This window comes from Manacus candei, unplaced genomic scaffold, assembly GCF_025592945.1.
Source record: "Manacus candei isolate 608988 ecotype Guabito, Panama unplaced genomic scaffold, ASM2559294v1 h1tg000050l, whole genome shotgun sequence".
Lineage (NCBI taxonomy): Eukaryota > Metazoa > Chordata > Aves > Passeriformes > Pipridae > Manacus > Manacus candei.
Window position 1 is genome coordinate 7089128 of NW_026138098.1, and position 23198 is coordinate 7112325.

The following is a 23198-nucleotide window of genomic DNA, read 5'->3' on the forward strand; positions in this document are numbered from 1 at the left end:
CACGGTGCTGGTTGTAAGGACCGCGCTCGGATCCCAGCTCCAGTGGGAAGCAGTCCCGCCCCCGAGATGGCCCCACCCCTGCTATGACCCCGCCCCCGGTGTGGCCCCGCCCCTTGCTGGTGCCGGTGCGCGGATCGGCCGCCAGGTGGCGCGAGGCGTTGGCCCCGCCCCTTCCCTGCCCGGCCCCACCCCTTTCCCGCCCGACCCCGCCCCCACCCGCGCACGTGCCTCGGCGCGGGGCGGGGTCTGTGACGTCACGCTGGCGGCGGGGCGGTGCTGTGACGTCACGGGCGGTGGCGGCGGGCGGCCCGTGAGGTCACGGCCCGGCCCGGCCCGGCCCGGCGGCCCCGGGCGGCAGCGGCGGCAGCATGGCCGAGCCCCAGCCCCAGCCCCGGGGGGCGCAGGGCGAGCCGGCGGGGGCGCCGCCGCGGGTGGGCGCGTGGGTGCCGGTGCTGGTGGAGCAGATGGTGAACGACACGCTGGTGGTGACGCTGAGCTGCGGCGAGCGGCGCTTCACCGGCGTGCTGCTGGACTGCTCCAAGAGGTACGGCGCGGGCACCGGGGGCCGCGGGGCCGGGGCGGTGGGGCCGCGGTGCCCCCGCGCCCTTTGTTCGCCCCGGCGGGACAAAGCGGCGGGGCTGGACTGGCGGGGGGGACCGGACTGGGGGGGGCGAGGACCGGGGGGACCGGCCCGGGGCGCACGGGGGGGGCGGTGGTGCCCCCGGGCCGGTGGGGCCGGACCGGCCGCGGCCCCGCACGTGGCGCCGTGAGCGTGTCCCGGAGAGGGGCCGGACCCGCCGGTCCTGCGCGGCCGCAGCGCCCGGGCCAGCACTGCCCTCCCCGGCCTCCCCCCGAGCCCGGAGCCCGCCGGCAGAGCCCCAGGGCCAGACCGGTTCCTGCGGGTCCCGCAGTGCCCCCTGGTTCCCGCTGGGCTATGGCCGCAGCAGCAGCAGCCCCGGCCCTGGTCATGCCGGGCACAGCCCGAGGTCCCGGGAACCCCAGAGGGGCTTTCTCTCTAAACAGGGCACCCACAGGCTGCGGAGCTGCGGGACGGGGACCCGCGTTGGATCACCCCAACCCCGTCCCTCGTGTGTGTGTCCCCCAAGCCCTGGCTCTGAGGTGTTGTTTCCCCTCCGGAGCAGGCCCGGCTGTCCGAGGCTGTGGCCGGGGTGTTGCTGGACTGTGGTGGTGCTCTGAGGAGCACGTTTGGTGTCTGTGTGCTCAGGAAGGGATGTGTCAGGCCGGCACTGCGTGGGAGCACAGCAGCCTCACCTCCCCGATTCTTCCTGGGAGATGTGTGGGGCAGGACTTCTGAGCTTCGTTTTTATCGTTTATTTAGTTTCACGTGGCTATCTTGGAAAATTGGAGCACTATTTTCAAAAGTATTCAGGCACCTATGGCTGCCGGGAGTCCATAAGCCAGCCTGGAGTCTGGTCCCAGCCTGAGCCTTTGGCGTCCCTCCAGCACCTCAAACCAGCTACTTCTGTCTTCTCACATTCACATCCTCTGCAGTGACACCTTTTTTTACCTGTATTTTTTCACCCTAACCTTTCTCCATTATTATTTTGCTTCTTTCTTCCCCTCTCTGCCCCCAGTGGGTCCAAGAAACAGCCAGACCAGTGTTTTTCACAGGCTTTAAGGCACCTCTGGAGCCTCGTGCTGCCCCACCCCTGCCCTGGTCTGTGCTGTGGGAGAGTGACCAGTGGCCAGCTGAGCTCTGGGCTGTGGCCCAGGTCTGGATCTCATTCTGCTGCCGTCCCCATGGGGCCGCATCCTGCCCGTGGGGGTCCCGAGTGCTGCCTGGCCTGTGGTGGCTGTGACGTGTGGTGGCCAGCACGTGGGTGAGAGCCACAGCTTCTGCTTCTGGCAGTGAGCAAGAGGGGAGGGAGAGTGTGGTTGTGGCAGGTGCCTGGCTCCTGGTGAACCCCAGAGACTTGTGGTGAGCACAGGCAGCAGGCTGAAAGCACCCCCAAGATTTGAGGTGTGGAGGGGAGGAGATGTCTTGCTCATTGTACAGCAGAGCACATGAGGTGGTCTGACAGTGGTTGGAAGGTGAAGGTCAGGATGTGTCCCAAAGGCAGCAGGAATTTATCAACTTGGTGCTGAACTTGGAGTGCCCCAAAGAGAGATGTGGCAGGGATGTGTCTCTTCCTGCTGTGCCTGGCTGATGGAGCCATGTCCTGCCAGCCTCTCCATGTGCGGAGTCACTCGTACTCTACCTGTACCCCCCGGGCAGTGGGACAGGACTGGAAGGAGAGAAGCCACCACAGCAGATTGTTTTATCTGCAGAGAAAGAGAATACCCTAAAAGATAGGGAAAGCCTGTGTGGTGGCTCTTCAGCTTTCTTTTGTGGTTTAAAGTGGTTTTAGTGAATCTGTTTTACTTAGTTGTGGCTGCCCTATCCCTGGATGTGTTCAAGGTCAGCTTGGATGGAGCTTGGAGCAACGTGGTTTAGTGGAAGGTGTCCCTGCCCATGGCAGGGGAGTTGGAACTGGATGAGCTTTAAGGTCCCTCCCAACACAAACTGTTTTGTGATTCCATTATTATTTCTCCTAAGATGTAGCGAGTGCCATGGGCTGAGGAGGCCACCCTGAGCACCCAGGGGATCCCTGTCTGTCCAGGTCCTGCCAAATGACTCCATTATTTTAGCCACAAAAGGCAGGCACAACTTTGAACCCCAAACCACCTGCCTGGGTTTGGGGGTCTCAGCCTGCAGTCGGTTGTGTGGGCAGCAGAACTGCCTGCACCCTGCCTACACCCTGCCTTCTCCCCTGTGCCTTTAGGAACGGGGGGCTGGGGTGTAGGGAACAGTCATACCTGACTTTCCAACTGCTGGGGAATTATTTGCAGAAAAAAGTGGCTGTGTCCTTCCTGCTGGCGTCCCTTCCTGCCACAGCCTGGGTGGTGCAGCAGCACCAGGGCCTGCCCGGTGACTGGCAGTTATTTGCTTCTAATAAATTGGCTGTGCTCAAAATGAGCTCCGTAGTGTCCACGCTTGAGCGGAGATTTAAATGCATTTTGACTGCAGTTACACTGTTTTTGATAACAAGACTTGGCAGTTTTTTTGCAGCTGAACTTACAATTAGTTGTTTTTTAATTATGCACGGGCATAAATCAGAGGACTGAATCTCCTGTTCCAAGCAGAGGCTGGGTTGAGGTAACTGAGTCCATTTGGCTGCAGCTGCCCCAGAAAGGGGGATTACAAGCAGACTGAAATCCCATCACACAGTATTTCCTGCTGCTTTAATCATAGTATCACAAACTGGTTTGGGTTGGGAGGGACTTCAAAGCCCATCCAGTCCCACCCCCTGCCATGGGCAGGGACACCTTCCACCATCCCAGGTTGCTCCAAGCTCCGTCCAGCCTGGCCTTGAACACCTGCAGAGCCAAGTGTGTCAGATGGAGCATTCCTTATTCTGCAGTGAGTGGAAAGACACCAGCACGAAATCCTCTTAAAAGGAGCTCTGCCTGCGTGGAAGGTGGCTTCGGGCTGGGGGGGGGACAGCACCAGGGGCTGCAGGCACGGCAGCTGGATCAGCTCTCCAGGGGTAGGACTTAACCACCTGCAGCTGGCCTCCCCAGGGCCAAAGCAGCACAAGGAGCTTGGTCTGTCAGTGCTTCCCCATCTGTAGTGTGTAGGCTAGAGGAACAGAGAAACCCCTCTAGAGTGTGTAGTGTGGGTGGATAGGGAAAAAGCCCCTCCAGAGTGTGTGGGGTGGAGGGGTAGAAAAAGCCGAAACAGCCTTGGGCTGTGGCAGGGGTTCAGTCATGCTGAACGGGTGCTGCTGGCACCTGGCAATATGGTGACAAGATAAGAGGTACCAGTGCACAGCCTCTCTGCAGCTGTTTTCCTTCCCCCTGTGCCCAGGATGTTAGGCTGGGACAGACAGTGTCTCGCGGGGAGGCATGCAAGGTGTCAGAGCTTGTCTTACCTCTGCCTGGACCTGGCATGGAAGGTGTGGAAAAAGCACGATTCCTCAGCAGAACTGTTCTCTTGGCCTTTGGAGACACTTGCAGTACAGGAGTGGTTCTTCAGTGCCATGTGCCTCAGTGGGGTTTGCAGAGCTTGTCTGTCCCCATCTGGCCATGGCCCTCCTGACAGAGCCACTACCTGACCACATGGAAGGTGCTGGTGCTGAAAATTTATCTTAAGCTGCTTTGTTGTCCAGCATGGCAATTTGTATAATCCCTCGGGCAAGGCAGGTCATGTCTTCTCTCAGAGCACTGGCACTGCTGTATAGACTCATGGAATCATGGAATGGTTTGGGTCAGAAGGAACCTTTAAAGGGTCATCCAGTTCCAAAACACTGCCATGGGCACCTTCCACTGTCCCAGGGTGCTCCAAGCCCCATCTAACCTGGTCTTGAACACTTCCAGGGATGGGGGAGCCACAGCTTCTCTGGGCAACCTGGGCCAGGGCCTCACCACCCTCACAGGGAAGGATTCCTTCCCAATCTCCCATCTAACCCTGCCCTCTGTCAGTGTGAAACTATCATACCTTGTCCTATTCCCAGCAGGCCCTACTGAGAAGTTTGTCCCCATCTTTCTTACAGGCCTCCCTGCTGAACTGGTGCCCTGGCACAGGGTGACAATTGGGGCAGGCAGTGCCCGGGGCCTGTAGAGTGTGCTCCATGGCATGGAGGCCGTGTCCAGCCAGCAGGGTTACAGGGTGCTGATAGGTTAATCTTACAGGGGTAAACTACCCCGTGAGTTACCCTTTGGGTGCTCCACTTGTGCTGAGTGAGGAGCTCTGTGCCAGGCTGGATCCCGGGGCAGGATGTGGATTCAGTGACCTGCCCACTCAGAGGCAGGCTGTGGGAAGGGACAGGGGCCGGGCTGGCCTGCAGGAGCAGGGGGAGTGGGCTTGTGTCCACATAAGAAGCAGTGGTGTGGTGTGGTGTGACCAACTCACACAACCTCACTGCATAAAATAACCATAAGTTGTAGCCATCATTGCATTTAGAAATGGTCTCACTTTGAATTGTTTCATGAACAGTGCCGACATCTCTCTCTGGCTGTGCAAACTGTACTGGCTTTCTGGGTTGTCGTTTGAAGACGCCTACATTCTCAGTTGTCTTGTTTAAAAAAGCCTCTTAAAACAAAAGTATTTTCTTCCAAATTATGTGATTTCAACAGCTTAATCCTTTCCCAGTTAAACTAAACTGTCATTTAACAGCATGTTCTTGCATTCTTTCAGTAATGGGAAAGGACTCTCCAGACTCCTCTCCATTGGTGAACACACGGCAGTGGCTTTGTGCTGCTCTTGGTGAGGGGTGTGGGACTCAGTGGATGCCTTCAGCTCCTCTTCAGTGCCCTTCTGCTAACGCTTGGCAAAGTGCCCCCTCTCTGTAACACCACCAAGAAACTTGCCCCTTCCTTCCTGGGGGTTGGAAAGAAAGCAATAGCTGGCAAAGAAGGGAATGGGAGTGTAGCATCTTAAACTGATGTTTGGTCTTTACCTGTTCTCCATCCCTTTGTGTCTCCTTCGTTGCTCCCCAGTACAGAATTTTGTTGTTACTTAAAAAGCCCCCACACTTCAGTGACGGTGTGTTCTCTGCAGAAGTGTCTCTAGAAAGCCAAGAGAGCAAGTGCTGCCTGGTCAGAGTTGATGTTTAAGGGCAGATATCTGTCCCAGTGCTGTGTTAGTGCAATATTTCTAATGTCAGGCCAAGGGCATAAATTCATAAATTCTGGAGACATGAATTGCTGTTGCAAGTTCCAGCATTTCAGAGGATCTGCTTTTGTCAATATCTAGGCAAGATGTTGTATCCAGACTTCGGTGGCCTGTAATGAGACTTGGCCTTGAATGACAGAACATCATCATTGTTAATCTTGCTGTTCTGAAGCAGTAGTTGATTCCTTATTTAAAGAAATATAATTGTATGTGGAGAGACTGCAGGAGAGGAGCAGAGCCATGTCCTCACGAACCTGTGGCTCGAAAGTGCAAATTATGCACCCAAGTCAAGGTGTTCAGATTTGGAATGAGAAGTTGGAAAATCAGCCATGCAGGTACAGTGTGAAGAACTGCAGTTTCATAGCTCCCTGAAGGCTAATCCTATCACAGGCCTCCTTGGCCTTACCAGCATGCTGATGCAATAAACTGCTTTGCAGGATAAAACCTACAACTTCTTAGAGCAAAACTTTGTGCTAAGAGTTCATGGAGAAAGAGGTTTTGATCTCTGTAGCTTTCCTGGCAGAAGAGTAGGACACCCTGCCGATATTTTGCACTGCTGTTATTTTTTTTCAGTGGTAGAATTGGTTGCCTGATCTTAAAAGTCAAGGGAGAATGTTGTGTTCTTGTGTGCTGGTTTAAAGGTAAACCAGCAGGGGAAAATGAACTCAACCCAAAAGAGAGATTATAAGTCAGAATAACAATTTAATAAAATAATACAATAAGTACGATTATACAGACAAACAATTGGTTTTAACCCACAAAACCCAAATGTATAACCCAGCACCCTGGGGCATGAACAGAGTTCATGCAGTTTGTTGGGCCCCCTGAGTCCAAAGTAAAGGGAGAGGGGAAAAAACCTGTCAGTGAGAGTGCTGTTGCAGTCTGGTCAAAAGTGGTGATTGCAGTCTGGTCAAAAGTGGTGATTGCAGTCTGGTTGAAGCGTGGTGGTTGCAGTCTGGTTGAAGCGTGGTGATCTGCAGTCTTCCTCTGGATCCCATGAGTGGTTAAAAAAGTTCCAAGACTCCAAGATTATATATTCTCCAGTTCAGGCAGGAATGGCCAGTACTTTCCTCAGGGCGGGGAGTTTCACAAAGGGTGTGATGAACAGGGAGGCACCCTCCTATCTCACAGACCTCTTAACACCTAGGTTACAGCCTGAGGAGTCAGGTTGATCTGGGCAGAGGGTGTAAATAGTCTATTGAAAAGTTTCTGGGAAATGGCATGGAAGGCTATAGAATACACAGTTTTGGGTTACACCCATGCAGTGATGAACTGGTCCCAGCTGTCCTAACTAGGACATCTTGGTATCGAAGTTGTTGGGAGTGTTGGGGTTTGGGGGTTTCCACTTTTCAAATCTCCTGACTGTTTCTTTTCCTCCTTGCCCTTGTCACCCCATTTTAGGTCTGGATTGTTCTGCCTCCCATCCTCCTTCCCGAAGCACGAGGACCCTCCCGCTGGCGCCTGCGCTAATGGCACTGCCGACGGCGGGGATGGTGCACAGGGTGAGCCGGAGGCACTGCCCGCTGCCGAAAAGCCTCCCAAGGGGAACGGTGAGGAGCAGGTGCCCCCGCTGCTGCCGCCCCCCCCCACCGGGCCTGCCCCCCTACCCACCCTACTTCGAGGGAGCCCCCTTCCCCCGGCCCCTCTGGCTGCGCCACACCTACAACCAGTGGGTCCCGCAGCCGCCACCACGGACTATAAAGAGAACGAGGAGGCGCCTGTCGAGGAACAGAGACCCAGGGAGGCTCATCATGAGCACCATCAGGCTGCGGCCCAGGCAGGTGCTCTGCGAGAAGTGCAAGAACACCCTGAACCCCGAGGACGCGGCGCCGCGGCAGAACACCAAAACCAGGAGGAAGCTGAGCATTCAGGACAAGGAGCAGAAAAAGCACAGCGACTCCGACTACGTGGAGAAAAGGAACAAAAGAGAGAAGAGGGAGGATGACAAGTTTTCTGGGGAGGTACATCGAACACCAGTTATAAAAATATCCTACAGTACCCCACAAGGGAAAGGTGAAGTGGTAAAAATCCCTTCCCGGGTCCATGGCTCGGTCAAACCGTTCTGTCCGGAGCGAGTATTGCAGAATGGAGCGGGGGACCAAGAGGAGACCAGGGACTCTGAACGGTGTCGAGAAACCAAATGTTTAATGGACAAGTCAGCAGGCAGCCAGCTTGCTTCCATTCCAAAACTGAAGCTCACACGGCCAGTGCATTCCAGTGTGGATGTCCCACCCCCAAAGATACGGCTGAAGCCCCATCGCATGAACGATGGTCAGAGTGTTTCAATTTATAAGGCAGAACTGATTGATGAAATGAATGTCCTTCAGAACAGCAGGGAGTCCAATCCCGGAGCATTTTACAATGATGAATCCACTGACAGAGGTTTGGCTGAGATATCTTCAGGGAGTTCAGGTGAAGATGATGACTTTAAAAGGTTTCCCCAGGCTAAAGATGGACATGATAACTTGGCTTTCCTCATGAATTATCGCAAAAGAAAAGCAGATTCTTCTAGTTTATCAGTGTGTAGCAATGACAGTCTAGACGAATCCAAGTCTTCTAGTTCAGAAGTGACATCACCAGAACTGTGTGACTTTTTGCCTGGTGATGATGCCTCCGTCTCTTCATCTTCAAAAGATGAGCGTAAAATTGTGCCGCCACTGACAGTCAGACTGCACACCCAGAGTGTGTCTAAATGTGTCACGGAAGATGGAAGGACTGTTTCAGTGGGGGATATTGTCTGGGGTAAAATTCATGGGTTTCCATGGTGGCCAGCACGCGTTCTTGACATAAACCTCAGCCAGAAGGAAAACGGGGAACCCTCGTGGCGAGAAGCTAAAGTGTCATGGTTTGGTTCTCCAACGACTTCGTTCTTATCTGTTTCAAAACTGTCTCCTTTCTCGGAATTTTTCAAACTGAGATTTAATCGCAAGAAGAAAGGGATGTACCGGAAAGCGATCACGGAAGCTGCGAAGGCAGTCGAGCACCTGACTCCAGAAATAAGAGATCTCTTAACACAGTTTGAGACATAACTTTGCCTCCAGTTTCAGGTGAGTGCTTGCTGGACTAATGCTTTCCATCAATGCTTCCCTTCCTTAAGCTTTTTAAATGTTTTGTTTGAATTTGTTTCTCCATAAAGTCTGAGGTTAACAATTGAGAAACTTAAACATCTGGCTGTTGGTGGTGGTAATTTCAGAGATGGTGAGAAGCTTGAACTCCAGTCTTTTGGAGGGACCGTGGGAGTTGGAGCCCCTGTTCCCAGAGGGAAGTGCAGGGCAGCTGATCCCATGAGGAAGCAGCACTGCCTGTTCAAAGAGCTGATAAACCTGTAGCTCTGTATCAGCACTGTTTACAGCTGAGACTGAGATGTGTGGAGTATTGAGGGTGCTTCATTTGCCTGGAGGATTTACAGTTCCTACCTAGGCTTTCAGTTTCTTTGGAATACCTTTTGGTTCAAAGAACTAAAACTTCTATTGGGATTGAGATGACGTTTATCATATGTAGGTGCTGGTGCCCAGCAGTTACCTGGAACAGTTCAGGGCCCCTGAGGGCCCTTTTCTCCCCCTGCTCTGACCCTTCTGGTTTGGATTTCTTATGATGACCCTTTACGACTCTTCAAAATGATTGTGCCAAAAACTTTCTTTAACTGGGGAGCAGTACTTCAATATCTCTCACAGCACTTATGTTTGGCTTGTGCCTAAATTGTCAGTGTGTTGCTGGGGAATGGCCTGGATCAAATTAAATTCCTTTGGGCTTCACCTGCAACCTCTTTGTGTGAGGTCATTAGATGGGAGTGGAAGCATGGGAGTTGATTGTTTGTATTGGAGGAGGATGGGTCTCCCTTTCTCATCAAACAATCAAAGCTCTGCACAGAATGAAAATTTACTACCTAAAAATACAGGATGTGGTGTGATTGGGAATAGAAATACCATCTGTCATTCCAGTTGATGTTAGACAAGGGGAAAAACCAGAACTAATCATTAGGAAGAGCCTTGTTGGCAAAGGTTGTGGTTTATGCAGCATGGTTTCTTATATTGTCCCCTGAACTCTCTGCTCTGTTCCATGCTAGAAGGACTCTCTGTGTTTAAGCCAGTGCTGCTCCTGTAGACTCTGCTCTTTAAGCCTTCATAGTGTGGTGGGACTGGGATGGTCAGTGCTCGTGTAATCCTGTTGGGAAAACAAGATTTTTTTTTTTACCCTCTGTCATGGGACTTCACCCCTTGCTCGAGTGTGATAAATGACTTAACTTTGCTTGGGTTATGAGTCCATCTCAGCAAGCCTGGCTGGAGTAAATAATCAGAGCATGGCATATTTATTCTGTGTGCTTGGGGTGTGTGGACAACTGGACACTGGAGCTGATAAAAGCATATAACTGCAGCAGCAGCATTTAAGCTTCATCCTGCCCCTTCAGCTGCTGCTTAACTCTGGCTTTCTTATATCAGGAGTGTTTGGATTGGACCCAAATTCCTGTTAGCTTGATCAGGAGTATAAATAAACCTGCTGCCCAGAATACACTGTCCTCGCCAGTGGAAGAGTCCTGGCCAATCCATGGCTCCTCTGGACAGTGCTCTGGTTAAAGGAGCAGCAAACTTCATCCTTCTCTGAGCTGTCTTCACTGCCTGTGTGAGCAGTGTGGGACAACTGTAGTGAATGTCACCATTCCTGTCAACTATCCTTGTCCTTGCGGGCTCTGGGTGGGCTGGCCTGGCACGGCTGGAGAAGAAGGGACAGGGTGAGGGGATGGACTGGATGATGTCCAGAGGTCCCTTTCAACCCTAACAGTTCTGTGATGAAGCACCTAATGCTTCAGATCAGACATTGGCCGTGCCAGTCAGTCCGCAGGGAGTAGGAAAGTGTTGTGTCCAAGAGGAGTTCCAAGTCCAGACCTGGAAGTCAGAATGGGAGGATGCTTGCCCAGCCACATCAGCCTGTGAAAAATGCTGGCTATTGGTACCAGTAGTACCAGTGCTGATGTGGTGGTTACGGTAGGACCTGGCCAGGAGATGCAGAGGGACAGACTGCAGGGCAGGGCCTCAGGAAGGAGAAGCAACCCTTACTCCAGAGGCCAGAGTTATTGCAGACATGATGGGATCTGAGGTACAGAGCAGGTCTGTAAACTGGGGGAAAGAAGAGCATGTTGAGAATTACAAGAAGATGGTGGGATGGCCTGGATTAGACCAGACCTTTCCTTCCCTCTGTGCTCTGCAGCCAAATTTCCTCATGTGTATATGAGTATATACATATATCATATATCAGCATTTTGCTGGCCTCCTTCAGCTGGCTTTCCACAGGTGATTTCCTGCCTTACATGTGTCTGAGGTGAGCTGCCAACACATCTGCCTAGCTGGAGACAATATGACAGTTGAATAAAGAACTTCAGTTGCTCAAAACTAGAAAAGCAGAACCAAGCAACTTCCAATGTTCCATGTGTCATGATTACGTAGATTCCCCATCAGACCAGCATGTCTGGTGTTTTGGTACATCACTTATAAAACTTCTCATTTCAGAGAATTGCCTGTTCCTAATTCTCTCTAGTCAGGAGGATAGAATTTTATTGCTTTCCTTGATTTTCCCAAAGGTAGAACTGAAATGTTTCTTTCAGGTGCTCATTGATTGTTCTTTCCTGAAGGATGACATAGAATGGGTTGATTTGAAAGAGACCTTAAATCTCATCTTGTTCCAACCCCCTGCCATGGACAGGGACACCTTCCACTATCCCAAGTTGCTCCAAGCCCCATCCAAGCTGACCTTGAACACTTCCAGGGATGGAGCAACCACAGCTTCTCTGGGCAACCTGGTAATATTGCATGGGACCACTATAAAATCTGTCGTGCTGGGATTCACCAGCAGCGGCACAAGGGCTTGTTGTCATCAGAACAAGAGTCCAGGAAGTGCCCTCAGCATGGACACTGCTCATGCTAATTCTGGGCACAGCAGAAGTTTGTGACCGGTGACACTTTCTGTTGAGAAACTTTGTCTTCTGGCACGTGATCTGTTCTGCAGAGGGTAATTACTGGAAAAAATGTACAAATAATGCAGGTCATTTGTGGATGCATTTAAAACTGGAACAATTGGATTTATTCTTTTTTAAGCTTGGTCTGGGTTGAAGGAGCTGGTAGGATCACTTCTTGTTACTGCTTTGTCCTTAGGCTTTTTTTGCAAAGAGAGTACTAGTCAGGTAATGACAGGGTTTCAATGAAGTAAAACAAGTTTCTGGAAAAACAAGAGGCAGAGAGCAGCCTGTAGAACTCAGACTTGTAAGACACTCTTGGTTTAGAGTAGTGCCAGGGGAGACATGTCTGCTCAGCATGTCCTGTGTGTGACATCAGGGAGCCATCACAAGGCACGAGGAAAGCAGTTGCCACTGGCCCAGAGTGATGGATGTTCGCCTTTCTGTTAGGGAAAGCCCATCCAAGGGCCGTGACAGGGGAGCAAGGACCCTTGGGTAGGTGTCACAAATGTTTTGTTGGAGGCTGCAGCCATAGCTCCAGCTTTGCCACAGGCTTGGGCGCAGGAGGGAGGGAGACCCGTGTTTCCAAAGGCCACCCTCTCCCTGCTCCAGGAACACATCATGTGGGGCTGGGCTTTTCCAGGAGCCTGTGTTGCTCCAAGCCCCTGTGTGGGGAGAGTGTTCCTGCAGGGACAGTCCCTTGGCAAGTTCAGCAGGTCCTGCTGTGCCACAGGGTCTCCTGCTCTGTGGCTTTTCATGACAGATCCCTGTTCCTACCACAGCCCTTCCATGCAGTAAAACCTCTTGTAAAAACTGCTTTAATGTACATCTCTGCATGAAATAAGTTTACAGGATGTATATTCCTTTGCTTTTTCAGTCTGGAAACTCCTTTATTCTTTCTCTCTTCTCTCTCCCCCTCCCCCCTGCCCCCAAGCTGTGGCTGTGGAACCATCAAACTTGCAAATGCTGAAGGTTTTAATTTTACTGCCATGAGCTTAATAGACCCTCAGTGTCAGTACATCGAGCCATCCATCACACTGCTACTGTGTGCAGCAAAATCAGAGCTGCTGCACGCTCACTATCTATAGTAACCACTAATATAAAACCTGGCACGTCATGTTGTGACTTCACCTTCAAAGACATTCAGGGCTCTGCGTGTCCGTGCAGCCAGGGCTGCTGCCAGCACTTGTGAAGCAGCATAAATCACTCCTCTTTTACCTCTTCTCTTCTGTTCTACCAGTGGCACAAAAAGGTTGTATCTCTTGATATAAAGTGGTGGTGGTGATTGCTGTGTGTTTTTTTAACACACCTGCCTAGTCACGTGAAATATTTCAGTGTAGAAGATGAATGTTTGAGATTTTTCTTGGCCTGCTTTCTGGATGCTTCAGTCCACCAGGCATCCAACTTAATTACTGCTTCTCAGTCTTCCTGCAAACATCTTAGAGTCAGCGTCTCTGCACACTAATACAAGGTGGGAGAACAAGTCCAAAATAGACTGTGCTGCATTTTTGTGTGCCCTGCACTGATGGCTGGAGCTGTGTTAGGTGACATCCCGCTGATCTTCCTGTTCCCAAAAGCACATTGTACCCACAGACTGCATTTGGAGACACCAAGATCTGTGCTGCTGCTCCCCATCCTGCCACCCATGGCCCCTCTCTCCAGTCTCTGCTCCCAGGCGTGTTTTCTGGAAATGCCACCAGGCCATACATTGTGCTATTTCTAACTGCACCCATGCTGTGCCGATGCCAAGGAATGCGATCGGCTTACGGGAGCTGTAACTTCAGCTGCTGGGGGAGATTGTATCCACCAAGGGCTTAGCAACTCCCTTGGGAGCACAGCAAGCTGCTCCAGGGGCTAAGGGTCTCTGAGTCCCAGCTGGAGCTCTCAGCCTCTGCTGGTCATGCTGGCCAAGCGTGCCCACGGTGGGCAGACTGGGTGGGTGTCACCAGCCCACAGTGCACTCAGTGCCTGTGAGGTCCAGGCAGGATCGGGGGCTGTGCCGGGGTTTTGGGGCAATGGGTGGGAGAGATGTCTGGACAAAGAACTTGGAAACTGGTTTCTTTGAAAACTTTTTCAAGTTATGTAAAACCAGAATTTCTGTATGTTTTCCTGAATTACATTTATTTACTCACCTCAAGTGGAGGTGTCTGAAACTGTGGCTGCAATTCCCGTTTTCCCAGCGAACATAGAGAGCAGCAGGGTGGGAGCTGCAGCTGAAAGGCAGCCTGGGATGGGCAGCGCTGGTCCCCAGAGAGGTGAAGCACCCCCGAGGGAATCCTCTGGTCTCCCAGGCAGGGCTCAGAGCTTGTCCTGCCTCTCCAGTTTGTACAGTACTGAGCACCTCCAAGGTGCACGTATGGAAAGGCTCCTTTGGGCCAAGAAGGAATAGGGGATTTTGGGAAACTTGGCAGTGGCTCTGTGTAGGGAAGGGTTCATGTGCTCTGCAGGTGAGGAACGAACTGGATCTTCGCACAGTAGCTGTGCATTGCTAATGGTAACACAGTGGGGTGACAGAATGGTTTGGGTTGGAAGGGACCTTAAAGACTGTCCCATTCCATCTCCCTGCCAGGGGCAGGGATACCTTCCGCTAGACCAGCTGCTCCGAGCCCTGTCTAACCTGGCCTTGAACATTTGAATATTTCTCATTTTCATGTTCAGATGTCCAAGGTAGAACTTCGATCCCAAAAATTGTTGTGAATGTTCTTAAACATTGAAAAACTTATGAGCTGCTGTTCTTCAGCCCTGACGTGTTCTGTTTTATCCATAAGTCCCCATTGGTGGTGCTGGGATCAAGGTGAACAGGAGCGTGTGGACTGAGTGACAAACCCTGACTCCTTACTGTAAAAGACTTTTAAGGAGCAGCTTGCCTGTACCCTGCAGACTAGATGAGGATGAGCTGGGGCCTGGTTTAGTTTATTTAAATCTGTTTGCTGCATTTGTTTTGCACTGTGTATGTACCTGTATGGAACACGTGGGCTCTGCCTTAGCCAGATAATGAACTCTGCGCATCCTGGGATTACGTACGGCTCAAATAGGCTTCCCGTGACCAGCAGTGAGGACACAGATGGGCCTTAATACCTTGATTTCTGGAGGGCTTGTGCTCTTCACATCTTCAAATCTCCAGCTCTTCAGTCAGCTGCAGAGTGCTCTTGCTTCTCCTGGTGCTTTTTCTGCCGGATCAGGAGCAGCATGGGACCTGCCACGCACACAGGTGACAATGTCCCTCTGGTGTGTGAGGGCTGTGGCTGTGTCTCCTGCCTGCCCTGAGGTGCCCATGGGCAGCAGAAGTGCTCCCATCCCAGCGGATGCAGCGTGAGGTGAAGGTCCACGAGTGGCTCCTCTGCCCATGCAGGTGAATGTGACTCACCTCACCTTACAGAGGGTCCCCAGTGGTCCCACAACTCCTGTCGCTGCCCCACGTCAACCGTGTCACGCCTGGTCATGACGTGCGTGTCTCTGGAAGGGAGGAGCTGGGCACGTTTTAATGAAGGCTCTTCTCATTAAGCTGATGAATTTCTGAAGGAGCGAGTGCCTTCACTGACATACTAGTTCCTGTTTCATCTGTTTTAGGTCTGTGTTAGTGCAGGATCAGCCAGCCTGGGTTTCTTTATAAAGCACATTTCCTGTGTGCTCTCTGCAGCTTAAGGAATGAATTGTAGCAAATTACTAGTTTGACTTCCCTTGTGAGTGATGACTTGCTCTGTTTTGATTCAAGCCAATAACTTTAGCCATTTTTTCATGCAAAAAGCAGCCCTTTCCCAAAGCAGAAACCCTCAACCATGATGCAGGATTTGTAGTAGGGATACTCAGATGATGGAGTTTGAGAACTCCAGTGTTGGAGAACATAGCTGCCAGCCTGCTCAAGTCAGCTGGCTTCTGGTGCCTTGAGAGTTGGAGACGGTTCCAAAATGCCATTCAGTGGGCCAGAGATGGGTATCCCAGCTGCCATCCAGTAACCCCCACCCACCCTCTCCCTCCTCCCACCGGAGGAAGGCATGGGAAGAAAGGACTTTCTCAGTCTGCTGCCAGCAGCAACCACTCTGTCCTTCCCCCAAGGGGAGATGGTTGGAGGAAGACTGATTTGATGATGCTCATTTACAGCCTGCTGTTAACTGCTTTATGATTAGAAAATATTCCTCAAAATATGCTTCTTGGGCACATTTGGGGTGCAGCAACCTATAAATTGTCTTCTGCACTCCACTGCTGCTGTTAAATCTGGATTTGTGAATGGCTTTATTTGATCCAAAACTTCATTTTTTTAATTATGAACAGGCACTTGGCTTCAGGAGAGCTGCCTTGGCTCTCCTTTGGACACAGAACTTAGCACCCAGGCTGTCATGAGTCAGCCTGTATCGTGTTCATTACTCACATGTGGACTGAGGCAGCAGCGATGCCTGGAATGTGGGGCTTCAGCTGCTGCTCCATCTTGGAAAGTTTTTTTAAACAGAAATCTTTGAAGTCTCTCAGGGTCGAAGCGAGAGCATACAAGGGACTGTCGCTGTGCTGCTGCTCTTAGATGCACTGAAAACTCCTGGGTCTGCTCTGCTTGCACAGACGCCTGAGCTCTCTCTCTGTGTGGAGGGTGGCCTCTGTCCCCCACCCAGCCTAGTTGTGGAGCTCTGCTGGGGACAGACACCCACCCACCTGCAGGCAGGTGTGATGCTTCCTTCCCCCAAGTGAGAAATTCCTAAGAATCCAACCTGCTTGAGGACTTGCTTAGCCAGGAAATGCACTTTTTCCTGTTTAGACCAGATCGTCTCACTCTGTAATCTGTCTCAAAAGGGTCAGTGCTCTCAAAGCCATTTGAGGGATATTGTTCCAGGTCAATGGGCCTCATGGAAGGCTTTGGTAGGTGTACTGTGATAAACCTGCAAGTGAGTTTGTTGTGTGCTCTTGAAAGTTTCTCTGTTCCTCAGAAGGCAAATGAATAGATTCTCCTTCATGATTAACTATGGATTTATACTCCGTCGACTGTAGGTAGTAGAGCCCTGGGGTGAGATCCTCCAGTTTCTCAGGGGTGATTCTGCTAAATACTGAAGGACTGTATGAAACCTGATTGCAGCCCTTCTCTGCAATACAGCTTTTGGGACAGATGTTCCTGGTGTATTGAATCAGCTCTTTGCATTCTCCATTGTGTGGGCACTGCTGAGGATCATTCTGGATGCTGAGTCTGGGTGAATCAGTGTCCCTTTGGGTCCCCTGCCCACAGGAGCACTGCTGCTGCTGTGTCAGCAGCGTTGGGGACGTGATCCTCTTCCTGTGTTTGGTGTTCTTGGTTCACTGTGCTCTGTAAGTCACAAACCTCAGCTGGTGGGGGGTTTGAAGGTCTTTGATCTGTTCCTTCATAGCATTAATGCTGTGTCTCAGGAACACAGATCCGAGCTGGTGTCTCCTGTGGTTCCTACTGGGCTGGAGTTGATGTGGTTGGTGTGGCACAGACTTGTGTTGGGGCTGGTCAGACTCTTGGGTTGCTCAAGCTGCTGTGATGCAGCTCATTGCTGAAGTGGAGATCTCCGTGCCGTTCTCTCTCGGTGATTCTGTATCACCGAGTTGTTCCACGTGTCTTCTGGTTTCTTCACTTGATCTTGAAGGCAAATGGATCCTCCCCTTGAGCTTTTCCAATGCTTCCACATCATAACCTGGCTTACAGGGCCAGTGCAAGTCCCTCCTGCATGCAGGGGTACAGGTGAGGACTTCTCTCTTCCTTAGTTTTTGCCAGGCACATCCCCCTCTCCAGGGCATGCACCTTTCCCAGGTCACCAGCCCTCGACCCCAGTGGCTGCTCCCTGGTGCAGGGCCAGTGACAGCACAGGGACACTGGCTCCCCGAGGGCTCCACGGTGCCATGTGCTCCATTCTGTGGGAAGAGGGGAAAGGGGGGCTGTGGAGAAGTGAGGTGTCTTTACCCTCAGGACAGAACGAGGTGACGTGGCTGCTCTGGCTCTCCATGAGCACGTTGCTGGGGCACCACGGCAGCGGTCGATGGCTCGAGCAGTTGCAGGTACTTAGGAAACCTTCTGTATGGCTGCTCTCAAGGGGAGAATAATCCTATTTTGTAGATTGTGTTTGGAAACTGGAGGCAGATGTTCCTCACGTGGCGCGCTCCGTAGGGACTCGTGGTGGATTAACCTACAGTAACCCACCTGAACAGGGACTTAAGAGTCCTTAAGCCACACTGAAGATTTATTATCATCACTGAAGTTCATATCATGTCGGTCTTCGGGAAAACTCCCGCTCTTACTTCGTGCTTGTTTAACCTGACAAGCTTCTTCCCAAGCTGCAGCCACTGATGGTTCTGCTTACTGGGCCAGCTGGAAGCAGGAGAATTCCTGGCTATATTTAGAGGGAAGCCAGAGCGTGTGTCAGTCCATCACAGTAACCTCTCTCTCTCTCCCTTTCTTCAAGGTAACAGAAGACGAGCACAGCTGTTCTCCTAGAGGGTCACCGAGTCTGTAACACCCTGACATGCTCCCCAGGAGAACCTGGAGGCCGCCGGGAGGCAGGAGGACAAGGTTCCTGGTCAGAGTGCTCTGCGTTTCATCCGGGACAGGTGACAGGCACCGGGACGTGGAGTTGGGAGGCTCTTCTGGTGTGAGGCTGGCAGGAAAGGCTTAAGGATATCTTACCCTAGAATGAGAATTTGACCAGTCAGACAACAATGAACTAGGAGAACAGCAAAAGCCACACCTCGGAATGTATTTATTACTTAAAATTAGCTATTCTTGATAAAATCCCCCAAATTATTGCTGCTGCTTATTTTACTTACGGATTTCACACACTTGTTAATTTTAAAGCTACCAAACTTCTATTCAATACTGTACTCTGAGAAATGTAATTGGGTCAGGACATGCAATAGAATGAAATCATTGTAGTGTCTTAAGTACAATGGACTCACTTTGTGTCTATTAAACCTTGGAAGATGTGCAACACACAAGGATGTGGCTGTCATTGTATGTGTTGAAGCTTTTTTGTGTCATTTGCTGCAGAGTGGAGGGAGTCAGTGGTTTCAGGTATGTGAACAAGCAGTGCTGGTGACTTGGATGGCTCTGGGTCCTATCCTGGTACTTTCCAAAGTCACCTGGAACAGCAGCACAGCCTGGGCCTGCCCGTGCTGGGTGCGTAGGGTGGGTCTGCGCTAATGGCTCCAGCCAGAGAGGGAATCCCTGATCTGAACTGACTCATGTGCTCACACCCAGTCAGCAAGTGTGATTTAAGGCCCGTTGGACACTTGTTGGATAGAAGGATCTTCCTCCTTACACATGACCAGAGGTGACTTGCAGTCTCTAATCCAGCAAACAGCTTTTGTGACAAATTTGGAGTGCAGACGGTTCACAGATGAAGTGACCTATGGACAGGGTTCTGGAACTGTATTGGTTAAGTTTTTGGGTTTGTATTAGTCTAGCTTTTCCTTGGATTCCCTCAGTCCAGAAACATTAATTTGTGGTAAGCCATTGCTTCTGATGCTGGAGAAAACAGTTCAGAGTGTCCCTGCTCAGTGAAATGTTTTCTGGCTGTTGGAGATTGCCTTGGAGCTGCAGGATCTCTGCACAGATCCTGCTTCCTGTCTGCTGGACCTGCTGCAGCAAACACAGGCTTGAACTCTCACTGAGTTAGAGCGAGCGGGTCGGAAATCACACAGGCTCGTGTTTTCCTGGTTCGTGCTGCTTCACATTGTGGTCTTTGAATGTCAGCAAGAGAGGTCAGAGCTTCCCTTTTCAGCAATAAAGTGTCACAAGAAGAGCTCAGCTCCAAAACTGTTCTGCTGACTCTCAGTCCAGCACACAGTGAGTCAAATCTGCATCCCTTAGAACAGCAGGAAGGCTGTGGTGTAAAACATGGAATGCTGAACCAGGACAGCTGTTTCCCCAGGCCCGTTTTGGCCACCTCTGCAAACAAATCAATGAGCTTCCTGTTTCCCAAAAATATGTGCAAGAAGGACAGCAGTATATAGTGAGGGACGCGTTCCTGCACCTTGTGTGAAGCCTTTGTGCAGCGGGTGTTTACCCAGGCGCCCGCTGGGCCCATCCCAGGCTGGCAGAGGTGCCCCTGTGCTGGGAGTGCTCCTGCTCTGGGAGGAACAGCTCTGCCTTTCTTAGGCCCAGTCTGTCTGGCCTCAGGGGCTCTTTGTGAGGTTTTTTTTTCTAGCATCTTCTCGAGCTAGGCCTGGGCTGAGCTGACGGCTGTGAGGTGGTTTTTGTGTTTTCTGCTCACACAGTTCTGCATTGTACAGAATCCCTGCCCCGAAGTGCTGCCAAGCATTTGGCTGTAGCATTACAGTAGTGAGCTGCAGGGAGGTACAAGCAGCCTTCTGTTCACTTAAAAAATTTTTTAAAAAGGCAAAGCAAAAATAACCAAGCCCCCACTCCCCCCTGCTCCCAGGAAAAGCACGTGTCTGCTCCCGTCTCTAGTGAAGGGCTGCTCCTGCCCACGCACTGAAAGGCTGCTCCTTGCTCCGAGGCTGAAGGAGATGCCAAGCACAATAGGTGAGTGTTGGCCACATTCCTGAGCAGGCAGCCAGTGGTATTCGTGAGCAGGCAGGAGCATCCTTCAGACCAGGTGTTCAGTCTCTGCTGGGTGTGAGGGGGAACTGCAGTACCTCACACACAGGCCCAGGGACTTTCTCTAGGCTTGGGACATGAGATGGGTTAAGAAGGTTTGCTCAGGACTGATGTTCATCCTCTAACACTGGAGTGGTCCTCAGGATGGAGTTGTTTAAGGGGATGTCCAGTTTTTCCCCATGGTGGTTTGTCTCTGCAGTAAAGCCCTGCGTGCACACCAGCCCTGCCAGATGTGTAATGGCAGAGGCCTTGGCCTCTGCCCTCCTCAGCACTGGCAGCTCATGCCCTCCCAGCAGTGGTTCAGCTCCTCGGGGCTGATGGAAGAGTGAGTACCTGTATTCCTGAGGGAAGCTCTCCCCTGCTGTGTCCAGGCACAGCTCCTGCTGTCCTTACACCTGGGTGTGTGACATTCCTGACATTGCTGGGCCCTGTGGAAAGCAAACAATGAGCTGTTGCTGCCCTAGACTCTGCTGCTGCAGAGGTGAGTGGAAATGTCAGTGTTGTTCAGGGGAAAATGTCAGTGATAGGGCTCCTGGGCCCTGTGTCAGCAGGCAGGAGTTTCCAAGAGCTGGTTTGCTGCCCTTTGTGCCAGGGGCTGGGCAAGGACCCTCCTCCAGAGAGCGCTGGAAGGTTGGTGTGTCAAGACTCTTGTTTTCCCTGTGTTCCTTGTGATGCCAGGTGGTGTGTCTGTCTGTCCCAACACCAGCTTAAAGAAGCAGACGAGTGACATTTCAGCACTGCAGGTGAGTCACTGGATTTTTGCCACTTTACTAAGAATTGCCACAGAGAGTTCCAGTAAAAATGTGGTAACAGGAAAATGGTGCTTGAGAGGCAGGTGAGTGGATGGGACACAGGTCCTGCTCAAAAGCAGCAGCTCGGTGCCAGAGGTGGATTAAACCCCAGCCTTGCACAGCACCAAACCACAGACCAGCTGCAGGTCTGCATGGCAGCTGCCCCACTGCTCCTTGGTGAAAAGATGACTCTTGGGGTTTGGCAAGGCTTAAAGCAAAGATCTAGCAAATTGCTTCTTTGCCTTGGCCATTATGCAGATAAATGAAAATAATTTCTCAGCAAATGCAAAAGAATAAACCAAGAACACAGTGATGGTTCATTTCTTAACTGTTTAAAAAAGCTAATGTGGAATGTTCTAAATGTCACTTTTAATAATGTGAGGTTGGAGTGGCTTAATTCAGTCTTTTATTCTGTCAGAGGAAAAGCTGCATTGGGTTAAAAACATAAATGTAACATTCAGGAATAGTGAGGGGTCTTCGGTATTCTCTGTGAACATCGAGTGTTGTTCACAGACTCCTCTATGCTGTGAAATTTCGCTTTTTGTTCCCTTCTTAAGGGTTCCCTCCTTATACTTTTAAAAACTTGTGCAGGACTTCAGGAACCAGTTCAGTTCTTGTCACACTAAAGGCTTATTACAGTCTCCGGGGCTCCACACTGTGGTTTTGGAGGTTTCCTCCTGGACCCCACAGCTGTGCTCCAGCTCAGACAGCTGGGCTCTGAACCAACAGCCCTGCCGAGTCAGAATGGGGCTTTTGAGGGTGGGGGGGTGGTCAGGTTTTTATCCTAACGTTCATTGAATCCTAAAATGGTTTAGGTTGGAAGGAATCTTAAAGCTCATCCAGTTCCACAACCCTGCCCTGGGCAGGGATACCTTCCACTAGCCCAGGTTGCTCCAAGCCCTATCCAACCTGGCCTTGGACACTTCCAGGGATGGGACAGCCACAGCTTCTCTGGGCAACCTGTGCCAGGGCCTCGCCACCCTCACAGGGAAGAATTCCTTCCCTATATCCCATCTAAGCATGCCCTCTGTCAGCTGGAAGCCATTCACCCTTGTCCTGTCACTCCAAGCCCTTGTCCGAAGTCCCTCTGCATTATTCAAACCAACACCAAACCTATCAGTATTTCTTGTAATAATGCTAATATTCTAAATCTATAGATTAAATTTGGGGTTATGGTGGCAAACCATTGCGGGACCTGCTTCTGTCTAAACATCACCTGTGACGTTCCCCTAAAGCTTCTCCTCTTGCCTCTCTTGTAGTTCCACACTTTTCTGTGCTCTGTTCCCCCTTTGAGCACTTCCCAGGGGTCCTTCCCCTCACCAGGCCATTGGAGCAGGTAGGGAAAGCCAAGCTGTGCCAAGGGTCTCCCAGCGAGGGGCTGCCTGCACCCCACACCCTTCCTCTTTCCACTGATGTGCCTCTTGCTATGGCCCTGGAAGTCCCCTAAAACACCTCATACAGCAGAACAACCTTAAGAACAAGTGGTTTTTGGAAGCAGAGCCCTGGTTTTCCAGGCACACTGGCAGCTTCACACGAGCTGGGCACTGCTGCCCACAGCAGGACTCCCCCTGACCTTCCTCCTGCTGTGTCAGCACTGCAGTGTCCCAGCCTTTCCCACTGACCTCACATAAACGTTTCTCATGATCTGAGTTTGTGACATTTCAACTTTCTTCTTGTCCCAGTGCTGAATTGGGGAAGAGGCATCTCAGAGTGAACAGGAAGAGAATCCGTTTCCTGAAGAACTCTTTGCCTTTGCTGCTCGTGAGGCTGCGAGCGGGGAGAGGTGGGTCAGTGGTGAGTGTCTGCATTCATCAGTTCTGACTGTTCCTCACTTCTCCTTTCCCAGCTGGGCCATGGCCAGGTAACAACATCTCACACACTTTACCCGTGGGCCTCAGACCGTGTCCTCCAAGCGCATCCTGTGCTGCGGGAGCAAGGGCAGGTGGGATGTGTGAGGACAGACAAAGTGAATTCCTGCTGACTCAGTCCCAGTGCTGGGTCCTGATGGAAAGGCAGAACAGCCCTGTTGGGTCATCCAGAAAACCAGAGTCAACCAAAGCTCCTTCTGCCATCAGGCACAGCCCAGGACAACAGCATCACCCCACGTCCCTCCTAATGCACCTCAGTCACTGCTGGCCCCGTCAGGTTTCCATGGGGTTTCCAAATGCTGCCTCTGGGAAAAACTGTTCTCACAGTGAACGTGCTAGATTTTAGCAGCAGTTTTACCTT

At 51.6% G+C, this 23198-nt stretch overlaps 1 protein-coding gene across 1 annotated transcript; it reads left to right on the forward strand.

Annotated features, from left to right (window-relative positions):
- Positions 1–350: 350 nt before the first annotated feature.
- Positions 351–18554, forward strand: PWWP2B (PWWP domain containing 2B). Its single transcript, XM_051801145.1, is given in 4 exon segments — positions 351–544; positions 7076–7267; positions 7269–8721; positions 18026–18554. Coding segments are annotated over 3 exon segments (1803 nt in total). The 5' UTR covers positions 351–368; the 3' UTR covers positions 8704–8721; positions 18026–18554.
- Positions 18555–23198: the final 4644 nt, after the last annotated feature.